The 12,732-nt window shown below is 42.5% G+C and overlaps 1 protein-coding gene across 1 annotated transcript in view; it reads right to left on the bottom strand.

The window, feature by feature from the left end:
• Positions 1-1,689: 1,689 nt before the first annotated feature.
• Positions 1,690-12,732, bottom strand: part of LOC129815107 (leucine-rich repeats and immunoglobulin-like domains protein 1) — a 49,625-nt gene continuing 38,582 nt past the window's right edge. The window contains exons 15-18 of the mRNA XM_055868481.1: positions 7,467-7,901; positions 7,213-7,344; positions 6,763-7,026; positions 1,690-6,064 (exon numbers count right to left, since the gene is read on the bottom strand). Of these exons, the coding sequence (XP_055724456.1) occupies positions 5,850-6,064; positions 6,763-7,026; positions 7,213-7,344; positions 7,467-7,901 (1,046 nt within the window). The 3' untranslated portion in view covers positions 1,690-5,849. The remainder of the gene's footprint in view (positions 6,065-6,762; positions 7,027-7,212; positions 7,345-7,466; positions 7,902-12,732) is intronic.

The raw sequence follows: 12,732 nt of genomic DNA, 5'->3' as shown, positions 1-12,732 counted from the left end.
CAGGTGGGAGTTTTTTTCACACAGCCTGTCACTAAGCTGTTGGGGAACAATGCCATGCATTTGATTGGTGCACCAGAGGACCAACTCCTGTCCTGGAGGCTGTCGGTCAACAACTGACGGACATCCACCTGGAATGCACATTCTGTCCAGCAACTAACCCTCCTTCACACTTGACTTTCATTCACTAGACCTAGAATTTCCCTTGGCTTTAGAGATGGACCTCCTATGTAAACTCAGCCAAAAAAGAAACATCTTCTCACTGTCAACTGTGTTTATTTTCAGCAAACTTAACATGTGTAAATATTTGTATGAACATAACAAGATTCAACAACTGAGACATAAACTGAACAAGTTCCACAGACATGTGACTAACAGAAATGGAATAATGTGTCCCTGAACAAAGGGGGGAGGGGGTCAAAATCAAAAGAAACAGTCAGTATCTGGTGTGGCCACCAGCTGCATTAAGTAACGCAGTGCATCTCCTCCTTGTGGACTGCACCAGATTTGCCAGTTCTTTCTGTGAGATGTTACCCCACTCTTCCACTAAGGCACCTGCAAGTTCCCAGACATTTCTGGGGGGAATGGCCCTAGCCACCACCCCCCCGATCCAACAGGTCCCAGACGTGCTCAATGGGATTTAGATCCGGGCTCTTCGCTGGCCATGGCAGAACACTGACATTCCTGTCTTGCAGGATATAACGCACAGAACGAGCAGTATGGCTGGTGGCATTGTCATGCTGGAGAGTCATGTCAGGGTGAGCCTGCAGGAAGGGTACCACATGAGGGAGGAGGATGTCTTCCCTGTAGTGCACAGCGTTGAGATTGCCTGCAATGACAACAAGCTCAGTCATCGCCCAAGACCATGACGGACCCTCCACCTCCAAATCGATCCCGCTCCAGAGTACAGGTCTCGGTGTAATGCTCATTCCTTCGACGATAAACGCGAATCCGACCATCACCCCTGGTGAGACAAAACCGCGACTCATCAGTGAAGAGCACTTTTTGCCAGTCCTGTCTTGGTCCAGCGACGGTGGGTTTGTGCCCATAGGCGACGTTGTTGCCGGTGATGTCTGGTGGGGACCTGCCTTAAAACAGGCCTACAAGTCCTCAGTCCAGCGTCTCTCAGCCTATTGCGGACAGTCTGAGCACTGATGGAGGGATTGTACGTTCCTGGTGTAACTCGGGCAGTTGTTGTTGCCATTCTGTACCTGTCCCGCAGGTGTGACGTTCGGATGTACCGATCCTGTGCAGGTGTTGTTACACATGGTCTGCCACTGCGAGGACGGTCAGCTGTCCGTCCTGTCTCCCTGTAGTACGGTCTTAGGCGTCTCACAGTACGAACATTTCAATTTATTTCCCTGGCCACATCTGCATGCCTCCTTGCAGCATGCCTAAGGCACTTTCACACAGATGAGCAGGGACCCTGGGCATCTTTCTTTTGGAGTTTTTCCAGAGTCAGTAGAAAGGCCTCTTTAGTGTCCTAAGTTTTCATAACCGTGACCTTAATTGCCTACCGTCTGTAAGCTGTTAGTGTCTTAACGACTGTTCCACATGTGCATATTCATTAATTGTTTATGTTCATTGAACACGCATGTGAAACAGTGTTTAAACGCTTTACAATGAAGATCTGTGAAGTTATTTGGATTTTTATAAATTATCTTTTAAAGACAGGGTACTGCAAAAGGGACGTTTCTTTTTTTGCTGTGTTTATTTACATTGAGGCAGAAGACACATGAATGAGTTCTCTATACTTTTAACAAAGTAGTCTAAACCAATGCGTTTGCTTTGCCTAGCCCATTTGAGACCACATTATTGAACCACAAAGACATGGAAAAACATACTTCACATTTATATAATAGCAAAAATGTGATTTTATTAGACACTTCAATGTTTAAGCTTTGACATTGGTACAATGGTTTCAGACATTTTATTTCAATAAATTACTGCACATCACCCCTGCATCCATTCAGGTGTTGACATAGTGGGCCGACACTTTACTGACAACTTCTGACTGACCATCTAGAATTCCTGCTCTCTGAAGAATATTCTCATAAGGAAATAGCAAAACAAGTGCTTACAGACAATTAGCCTATAAAATGGCTAAACATATGCATACATTACAAACATGTAATTCTGTTTAAACTGACATTCACAGTATCTGGTTTTGTCAGCCCAGTTTACCCAGGCCTGTAGACAGGGGGCATTTCTCCAAAGGTTGGAAGGGGTACATTTCACAAGTTTCCCAACAGTAAGCTGTTGATAGAATTTAGAGGTGTTCAGTTTGTACCAGTCAACAATTCCTCAATAATAAAACATGTTTTTGTACCATTATCATAATGATGATGATGATTATTATCAGTATTATTATATATGTGATGACAAAGGCTAAATACTGGCCATTCCCTGTGTGCGCACACACACACACACAACAGTGAGACATGACAGCAATCAAACAGTATGACAACGGTCTCAAAATGCCCTCCTGGTAAGAATTCCACATTCCCTTTTACAGAGTGGCAGGTTCATGGTACAGGATAACATACTGGGATGGAAGGGTGGATAACAAATTATTCTAGGAATTGGACCACATTCATAACAAATGTGTATTCAAAGGATCTGGACCTTTAGTTGGACAAATGAAGAATAATGAAAACAAATGGAGTTGAGGCACCGTGGAGGATCTAGTCCCTAAACCAAAAGGCAACTGAAGTGCAGCAGCTTGTTGGTAGCAGGTGTTGGAACTAGTTCAGGGAACAGAACAGAAAACAACATTTTCAAGGAACAGTATCAGAACAAAAGTGATCTACACTGTTCCTGAACAGAACCGTTATTTTAAAAGCATGGGAATCGGTTAATAACGTTCTTTTACGTTCCGGCAAGAAATGCAACAAAGCAGCTATGCAAAGCCCTCACTCTGTCACTCAGAAACTTATTCCAGTGTCTGCCTGTCAGCTGGTAATCTTTACCAGTGTGTGCACACGTGTAGGCTACCTACCCCTCCCCTCCGAAGAATAGCCTACAGAAATTACAAGCAAGATTCAGAAATTAGGGAGAGAGATTTTTAACTAGAGAAGAATGTATTAACTTTTTCAATGTTAGTTAAGGATACTATAGTTATCACGTTTCACATTGGATTTATTAACTACAAATAGGCAAGACATGTTTTTATTTTAATTCTGGTGCCACTCTGCACAGCTTGTTAGCTAGCTAGCTCTGGTCCAACGTTAAGCCAACTCTCTGAAGTTCAAAGACATTCAAAGTTCCTCCATAGAAGCCACTCTTCCGTAGGTTTAATTTTGTGGCCTAATTCACATAAATGCATGTAACAAACAAGATGCCCAGCGCTTCAAACCAAGTCTCCTCTGATCTCTCTCACTACACCAAAAAAATCAGTCGCATCTCGCGCCTTACACGTCTGTCCAATGAAGGTAAAAACACAAACTATAGCTTACCCGCTCCATAGCAAGCTGCTCTATCCGCACTAATTGTTGAAGTCATTTAATATTGGAGTAAATAAAAAATAATAAATCAGATGTTTAAAAGGGAACAGTAAGGAACGATATAAAATCAGTATTTTTTGGGGTTCAAACCGGTTCAGAACTACATTTCTTGTTGGTCGGAACAGTAAAAACAAAATAAGAAAAAAAAAGGTTCTGTTCAGAACAAAACAAAAGGAGCAGAAATGTGGTTCTTACCCCTGGTTGGTACAGTGCTTTCGGAAAGTATTCACAGCCTTTGACTTTTTTCACATTTGGTTGAGTTACAGCCTGAATTTAAAATTGATTAAATGTTGATGTTTTGTCACTGGTCTACACACAATACCCCATAATGTCAAAGTGGAAATATGTTTTTAGACATTTTTACAAATTCATAAAAATAAAAAGTTGAAATGTCTTGAGTCAATAAGTATTCAACCCCTTTGTTTTGTCAAGCCTAAATAAGTTCAGGAGTAACAAGTCACATAAGTTGCATAGACTTGTGTGTTTAAAATGATTTTTGAATGACATACCTCATCTCATCCACACATACAATTATCTGTAAGGTCCCTCAGTCAAGCAGTGAATTTCAAACACAGATTCAACCACAAAGACCAGGGAGGTTTTCCAATGCCTCACAAAGAAGGGCACCCATTGGTAGATTGGTAAAAAGATCCCACTGTTAAGTTATTAATTACACTTGGGATGGTGTATCAGGCATCGTTCCTAACTCAGTTGACGGAGAGGAAGGAAACCCCTCTGGCGACATTAAAACAGAGTTTAATGGCTGTGATGGGAGAAAACTGAGGATGGATCAACAACATTGTACTTACTCCTCAATACTAACCTAACTGACAGAGTGAAAAGGAACCCTGTAAAGAATATTTAATATTCCAAAACATGCATCCTGTTTTCAGTAATACTGCAAGAAATGTGGAAAACCAATTAACTTTTTTATCCTGAATACAAAGTGTTATGTTTGGGGTAAATCCAATATAACACATTACTGAGCACCACTCTCCATATTTTCAAGCATAGTGGTGGCTGCATCATGTTATGGGTATGCTTTAATCGTTAAGGACTGGGGAGTATTTCAGGATAAAAAAGAAATGGAATGGAGCTAGGCACAGGCAAAATTTGAGAGGAAAACCTGGTTCTGTCTGATTTCCACCAAACACTGGGAGATGAATTTACCTTTCAGCAGGACAATAACTTAAAACAAAAGGCCAAATTACATTGGAGTTGTTTACCAAGAAGACAGTGAATGGTCCTGAGTGGCCGAGTTACAGTTTGAAAGTAATTTTCCAAAAATTTGCAAACATTTCTAAAAACATGTTTTCACTGTCATTATGGGGCAATTGTGTGTAGATGGGTGAAAAAATATTTAATCAATTTTGAATTCAGGCTGTTAGAAAACGTGGAATAAGTCAAAGGGTATGAATACTTTCTGAAGGCGCTGTAGTTAGTACCTTGACAGGTGGAAGAGACTTGACATTCCATGGCTATGTCAGAAATGAGTCGCATTTCCTGACTTGGATTTCTTAGATTCCTATTGGGTTACATGTACCGAGTCTGTGTTTCCAGAGGTCATTTATGATGAGTACAAAAGTGCTTAAACATCAAAAACGTAGATTCATATCCCAAACACTTCCTTGTCGTAGGTGTTACCATATCACGTACCAAAATAAATAAAAATTAAAGCTTCCTTCATAAAATACCAGTAAATATGAGTTATGGTTTAAGGCCATGACGGGCAGCATTTGCGTTTGTCAAACAACATTCAAGTGCAATAAAGTGTTCCATGGTATGACAAAGAGTGTACGATAGCTCTCACAAATCTCTGCTATACTACGAGTCCCGTTTGTGGTTTCTTTGATCATGCAATAAGGCACCGCAGTTGAAGCTGGTAAGTAGAGGCTTTTAAAAGAGAAAAAAATACCATCACTCCGTTCTTTGTCATGCACAGAATAAATTCAAATACTCTTTGTAAAAGTTATATAATATATATGAAAACTCTTATGTACAGTTAATCTTCCCATGGTATATATCTCTTTCGCTCTCTTTCACACATTACTGTAAAATATTCCCTACATTTGCATGCTTCAAATGCAAGTCACATTTGGAGCTAGGATTGGTTGACACCTCCCAGGGGAAGGTTTTAAGTATGTACATCTGATACGCTCAAATTGGACGCCACCCACACAAGCTCTGCCTTCAAACCTCTGGATGCCACCCCCCTCCCAGCTCCCGCTCTGTTAGTCCAAACAGGGGAGGGGATCAGATCTTGGCCTCTCTGAGGTAGCAGTTCCCAGTGCAAAGAACAAGTCCACTCAGGGCTAGTGAGTCTATTAGTGTCAGGGTGGGGAGGGCCTGCTAGTCGCTGGCGCTCCTGAGGGGGGTGCTGTCACTCTGGGAGGCTCTGGGAGTGTGTCCGTTGGACAGTAGAGTCTGTCTGAGCTCTGGCTCACGATTCGTGTCCAGTGTGTCTTGGCGTCTTACGGGGGCGAGTTTCACCGGCTTGTGGAAGGCCTCCTCCTGGAATGGGGAGCACACTAGAGTTGTGTGTCCCGTCCTGTTCACTGAGGAACCTGGAAGAGAACAGAGAGAGATGAGAACGCCACATCAGCCAGTCACTGCACATACACTTATCAAGACATCTATCTGTACAGCGCTCAAGGCTATGGGCTATGGAATGCATCTATATTGCTACGTTTACATGATGAAGCGTAGATCGACATTCCAACCATCAAAATCCTCCCAGATGGTTCCTTGCCAAAAGTTACAGGATCCCGGGACAAGACCCATCTTGCTCCTCTGAGTGTGGCAGCGATGGGAACTCAAGGCTTTTTTTCATTTTACTTAAGGTGGGAGGTATCCTCAGGCTGTTCAGCCTCCCAACTACAGTAGAATACACTTTCAAATATAGGCCGCAGACTATCCATCATATTCCCTTCATGGTAATTCATCATGGCAGGGTCATCTACACAACTAAGGGCTCCAACCACAGGTTCTCCAGCATTCCCCATCCTGTCCTCAACAGTATGGAATAGGAAGCTCGCTCTGGGATCCTGAGTGGCGCAGCGGTCTAAGACACATCTCAGTGCTTGAGGCATCACTATAGACACTTTGGTTCGAATCCAGGATGTATCACAACTGACCGTGATTGGGAGTCCCATAAGGCAGCACAGAATTGGCCCAGCGTCGTTTGGCCGATGTAGGCCGTTATTCTAAATAAGAATTTGTTCTTAACTGACTTGCCTAGTTAAATAATGGTAAAAAAAACTACCTTTTCTGTTGTGGTGGTTTCTCTGTGATGGAAATTCAGGTGGCGAGGCATCCCTTCTGACTCCGTTGGGGGTCCCGTTGCAGAGGGGTCCCGTGTCCACCCCTAGGGGTACAGGTACACTGTAGTCCATGTGGTGGGGGTGGGGGTGTTGTTGGTACTCCAGTCCTACAGGTCCCAGCCCCTGGGTGAGGTAGTCGAAGTCTGTCTTGGAGTAGCTGTTTCCGTTCTCCATACACTCTGTACACACTACAGCACCATTGTAACCTACACCAGCAAATAAAGAAAACATCATTATTAAGACGCCTACACTTTCCCACAATTCCATGAATTTAGAGTACACGTAAAGCAAACATTCCCTGATGTTAGATAAAAAATGACTTTGAGCGGTCCAGCAGTTCAGTCATGGAGGAGAATTGGTGGTTCATATGGGAACCAAGCTGAAGACTTTACCTGTGTTGTCTATGTGTCCGTTGAGCTGAGGTCCAACGCTAGCCTCCACGCGGATACACACGTCCTGGCGCTCCGAGAGGGTCCCCTGGGAGGACAGGTAGCTAGGGACGTCCGGGGGCACGATTGTCTCATCTGGGATGGGAGGAGAGGGGACATATAACATTAGCACCAGCACAAACTACAGTCAACACCAGAAAATGGATGGTGAACAGCCATTTCCTGTGATAAGTATAACTATATGAGAGCCCTCTCACCGGTGTTGGTTACGCTGCACTCCTCGCTCTTCTTGCGCGTCTGGTAGATGATGCACACCCACACCAGCGAGGTCACCACGATGCTGGTCACCACAGCGATGACGATGATGCCCATAGTAACAATGCTGGGGCCGGACGGGGCGGCGCAGCCGGTCTGGCGCTGGCGGACACTCAGCTGGCTGTGGCTGCGCTTTGTGCCCAGCGTGTTAGACATAGCGCACGTGTACCTCCCAGCGTCCTCTAGGGCGGCGCTGCCGATAACCAGCAGCTGGTTGCCAGGGGTGAAGTGGTGTCGGTCGGAGGAGCGAAGGGGCTCATCGTTCCTCAGCCAGGTGATTTTGGGTGGGGGGCTGCCCAGGGCCTTACACTGCAGGGCTACAGTCTCCCCCACCACCACACTACGGTCCTCCAGCTCTTGGGCCAGGTGGGGCGTCGCTGTAGACGGGAGGGAAAGGTCAAAATCTAATAATCTCACTAGCGCAGACAGGTCATTCCAACTCTACTCATTACTTCAAACAACATTTTGACAACTGGTGATAGTCCATCACGTTTTGTTCAAGACAGTTGATACATTAATGTACACTACTGTAATAGAACTGAACCCGGTGTTTCCCAGATAACTTCTCAGTGTTACCACTGAACAGTGTGTCTTATAGGGGATTTATAGCATTTTAAATAATTAGGAACTTAAGCTAACCACAAGCGTTTTGCAACTACATAGCATGTCAGTTAACCTTTCCCCTAACCCTTTTCCTAACCTTAACCAAAGTAGGTTAACTACGTAAAATATCCTAACCGCTACGTCTATTCTCCAAAATGCTACATTCATTATTCTAAATGCTACGTCCATTCTCCTAAATGCTACATTCATTATTCTAAACGCTAATTCCATTCTCCTAAATGCTACATTCATTATTCTAACCGCTGCGTCCATTCTCCTAAATGCTACATTCATTATTCTAACCGCTACGTCCATTCTCCTAAATGCTACATTCATTATTCTAACCGCTACGTCCATTCTCCTAAATGCTACATTCATTATTCTAACCGCTGTGTCCATTCTCCTAAATTCTACATTCATTATTCTAACTGCTAAGTCCATTCTCCTAAATGCTACATTCATTATTATTCTAACCGCTACGTCCATTCTCCTAAATGCTACATTCATTATTCTAACCGCTGTGTCCATTCTCCTAAATTCTACATTCATTATTCTAACCGCTAAGTCCATTCTCCTAAATGCTACATTCATTATTCTAACCGCTGTGTCCATTCTCCTAAATTCTACATTCATTATTCTAACCGCTACGTCCATTCTCCTAAATGCTACATTCATTATTCTAACCGCTGTGTCCATTCTCCTAAATTCTACATTCATTATTCTAACCGCTAAGTCCATTCTCCTAAATGCTACATTCATTATTCTAACCGCTGTGTCCATTCTCCTAAATTCTACATTCATTATTCTAACCGCTAAGTCCATTCTCCTAAATGCTACATTCATTATTATTCTAACCGCTACGTCCATTCTCCTAAATGCTACATTCATTATTCTAACCGCTACGTCCATTCTCCTAAATGCTACATTCATTATTCTAACCGCTGTGTCCATTCTCCTAAATTCTACATTCATTATTCTAACCGCTAAGTCCATTCTCCTAAATGCTACATTCATTATTATTCTAACCGCTGCGTTAATTCTCACAAATGCTAATGACGCAAAACAAGCAGTTCGGGCTGTCAATGACAGTGGGCATATCGTGTACATAATTCTAATGAGCGTTTTGTGGATGCGCGACCAAAATTGAAAGACAAACGCAATACTGTTTTGTCAATCACCTATCGATTATCACGTTGGAATCAATCGTGCGAGGTTGTATGTCCTGTTAAAACTAACACAACTCAAAAACCACACGTAACCTGGGAATAATGTGTAAATCACTGTCTAGAGGAGATTTTGAAGTGTTGCATTTTGATTCAAGTGTGTCACCAACGCAGTAAGTGTAAAGCAACACTTTTGTTAATCACTTCCATCAATTTCACGCTGAAATCAATAGAACAGGGGAAAATGTTTCGGTGTAGCGCTGTTTAAACTAACACTATTCAAAGGCCACAAGGAAACTTGGAATAACCTATACATGGTTGGTTAGATAAGAATTTGTAGGAGGCTTCTATCTATATTTTGGAATGGCAGATGTTGATTTTGGGAGGCTGCCATCAAGGAAAATAAAACAAATTACTTTTTCTGTTAGTTGATTTCAACGAATTACGTTGAATCCATGTATTTCTATAGAGAGCACACAGATAAATCCGTTCCATTTGAGAAAGAAAATGATAGCTACGTTCTAAGACCTGTGTCATCGTGTTGACTAAAAACGTATATACTTTGGAGTATATAAGTAATAATTCCCCCCAAGGTGTAATTTCCCCCTCAATTAGGTCAAACCGTCAGCTTAAACTCCGTTTTTCACAATTCCTGACATTTAATCAAAGTAAAAAATTCCCTGTTTTAGGTCAGTTAGTCTCACCACTTTATTTTAAGAATGTAAAATGTCAGAAAGTAGAGAGAATGATTTATGTACAGATGAACGTGGTACCTTCAGGCGATTGGAAATTGCTCCCATGAATGAACCAGACTTGTGGAGGTCTACACATTTTTTTCTGAGGTCTTGGCTGATTTCTTTTGATTTGCCCATGATGTCAAGCAAAGAGGCACCGAGTTTGAAGGTAGGCCTTGAAATACATCCACAGGTACACCTCCAATTGACTCAAATTATGTCAAAGCCTATCAGGAGCTTCTAAAGCCATGACATTATTTCTGGAATTGTTCAAGCTGTTTAAAGGAACAGTCAGCTTAGTGTATGTACACTTCTGACACACTGGAATTGTAATACAGTGAATATGAAGTGAAATAATCTGTCTGTAAACAATTGTTGGAAAAATTACTTGCACAAAGTAGATGTACTAACCGACTTGCCAAAACTATAGTTTGTTAACATGAAATTTGTGGAATGGTAGAAAAACCAACCTAAGTGTATGTAAACTACCGACTTCAACTGTACACATACATACATACATACATACATACATACATACATACACACACACATACACACATACACACATACACACATACACACATACACACATACACACATACACAGAACAAAAATATAAACGCATCATGTAGTGTTGGTCCCATGTTTCATGAGCTGAAATAAAAGATCCCAGAAATGTTACGTATGCACAAACAGCTTGTCTCATTTTGTGCACAAATTTGTTTACATCCCTGTTAGTGAGCATTTCTCTTATAACAATATAATCCATCCACCTGACAGGGGTGGCATATCAAGAAGCTGATTAAACAGAATGATCATTACATAGGTGCACCTTGTGCTGGGGACAATAAAAGGCCACTCCAAAATGTACAGTGTTTTCACACAACACAATGCCACGGATGTCTCAGGTTTGAGGGAGCATGCAATTGGCATGCTGACTGCAGGAATGTCCACCAGAGCGGTTGCCAGAGAATGTAATGTTCACTTCTCTACCATAAGCCGCCTCCAACATCGTTTTAGAGAATTTGGCAGTACGTCCAACCGGCCTTACAACCGCAGACCACGTGTAACCACGCCAGCCCAGGACCTCCACATCCGGCTTCTTCACCTTCAGGATCTTTCAAGACCAGCCACCCGGACAACTGATGAAACTCAGGAGTATTTCTGTCTGTAATAAACTAATTCTGATTGGCTGGGCCTGGCTCCATAGTGGGTGGGCCTGGCTCCCAAGTGAGTGGGACTATACCCTCCCCACCTATGGCGTTGGAGGGGATGGCTGCCGTTTTACGGGCTCCTAACCACCTGTGTTATTTTGTGTGTTTCTTTGCATTGTTTGTAACTTATTTTGTACATAATGTTGCTGCTACTGTCTCTTATGACCGAAAAGAGCCTCTGGATATCAGAACAGTGATAACCTCGAACTGGACAAAGAATTTTTATTTAATGAGTCCGACGCGAAGCATATACTGTTTCTCCGAGACCAGGCCCAAATCCCTGTCATTCGCGTGAAAAAAAAAACGCAGGTACAGGGGACGGAGATCGGGGTGCCAAGTGAGAATTTGTCAGCGAGTGGGTAATCTGGCTCTACCATCCGTTCTATTGGCCAACATGCAATAACTGGAGAATAAACTGGATGAGCTTCATTCAAAACGCAGACAAAGAAATCGGACCATAAATCTATCCTCCTGATTCCTGCTTACAATCAAAAACTAAATACGGAAGTGGTCAGATGACACGGATGCTACGCTACAGGACTGTTTTGCTAGCACAGACTGGAATATGTTCCGGGATTCATCCAATGGCATTGGGGAGTATACCACCTCAGTCATCGGCTTCGTCAATAAGTGCATAACAACGTCGCCCACACAGTGACCGCAAGTACATATCCCAACCAGAAACCATGGATTACAGGCAACATCCGCATCGAGCTAAAAGCTAGAGCTGCCGCTTTCAAGGAGTGGGAGACTAAAAATTGTCAAAGACTCCAGTCATCCAAGTCATAGACTGTTCTCTCTGCTACCGCTAGGCAAACGGTACCGGGGCGCCAAGTCTAGGTCCAAAAGGCTCCTTAACAGCTTCTACCCCAAGCCATAAAACTGCTGTACAATTTTTAAAAATGGCAACGCGGGCTATTTGCATTGATCGCCCCCACCACTACCACCCCTTTACACTGCTGCTACTTGCTGTTTATTATCTATGCATAGCCACTTTAATAACACTACCTGCATGTACAAATTAGCTCAATTAACTTGAGTAACCTGTACCCCCGTACATTGACTCGATACCGGAATCCCCTGTATATAACCTCATTAGTTATTTTATTGTGTTACGGTCAATTACATTTTTTACTTTATTTTGTAAATATTTTCTTAACTATTTCTTGAACCGCATTGTTGGTTAAGGGATTGTAAGTAAGCGTTTCACGGTAAGGTCTACATATTTCGTGCATGTGACAAATAAAATGTTATTTGATGTTGGGTTTATGTTTTTGTTCAGTATACATTAATTAGATATCTTAATTTAGGATGATAGTAAAAAAAATATATATATTTTTTAAAGTTTAACCATTTAGAGATTTAAAAAAAAGGCTCCTAAGCACAATTGAACCAGGTGCTCTAGACTACAGCGTAGGTCTGTGCAGCAGGCTGAACGTTTGACGCCCCTACTCTTAGACAGAACACTTTCCCTCTTAGCAGGAAACAAAATGA

Source organism: Salvelinus fontinalis, chromosome 18 (genome assembly GCF_029448725.1).
Source record: "Salvelinus fontinalis isolate EN_2023a chromosome 18, ASM2944872v1, whole genome shotgun sequence".
NCBI lineage: Eukaryota > Metazoa > Chordata > Actinopteri > Salmoniformes > Salmonidae > Salvelinus > Salvelinus fontinalis.
The sequence above is the reverse complement of the archived record's forward strand: the minus strand, read 5'-3'. Positions and strand labels throughout refer to the sequence as shown.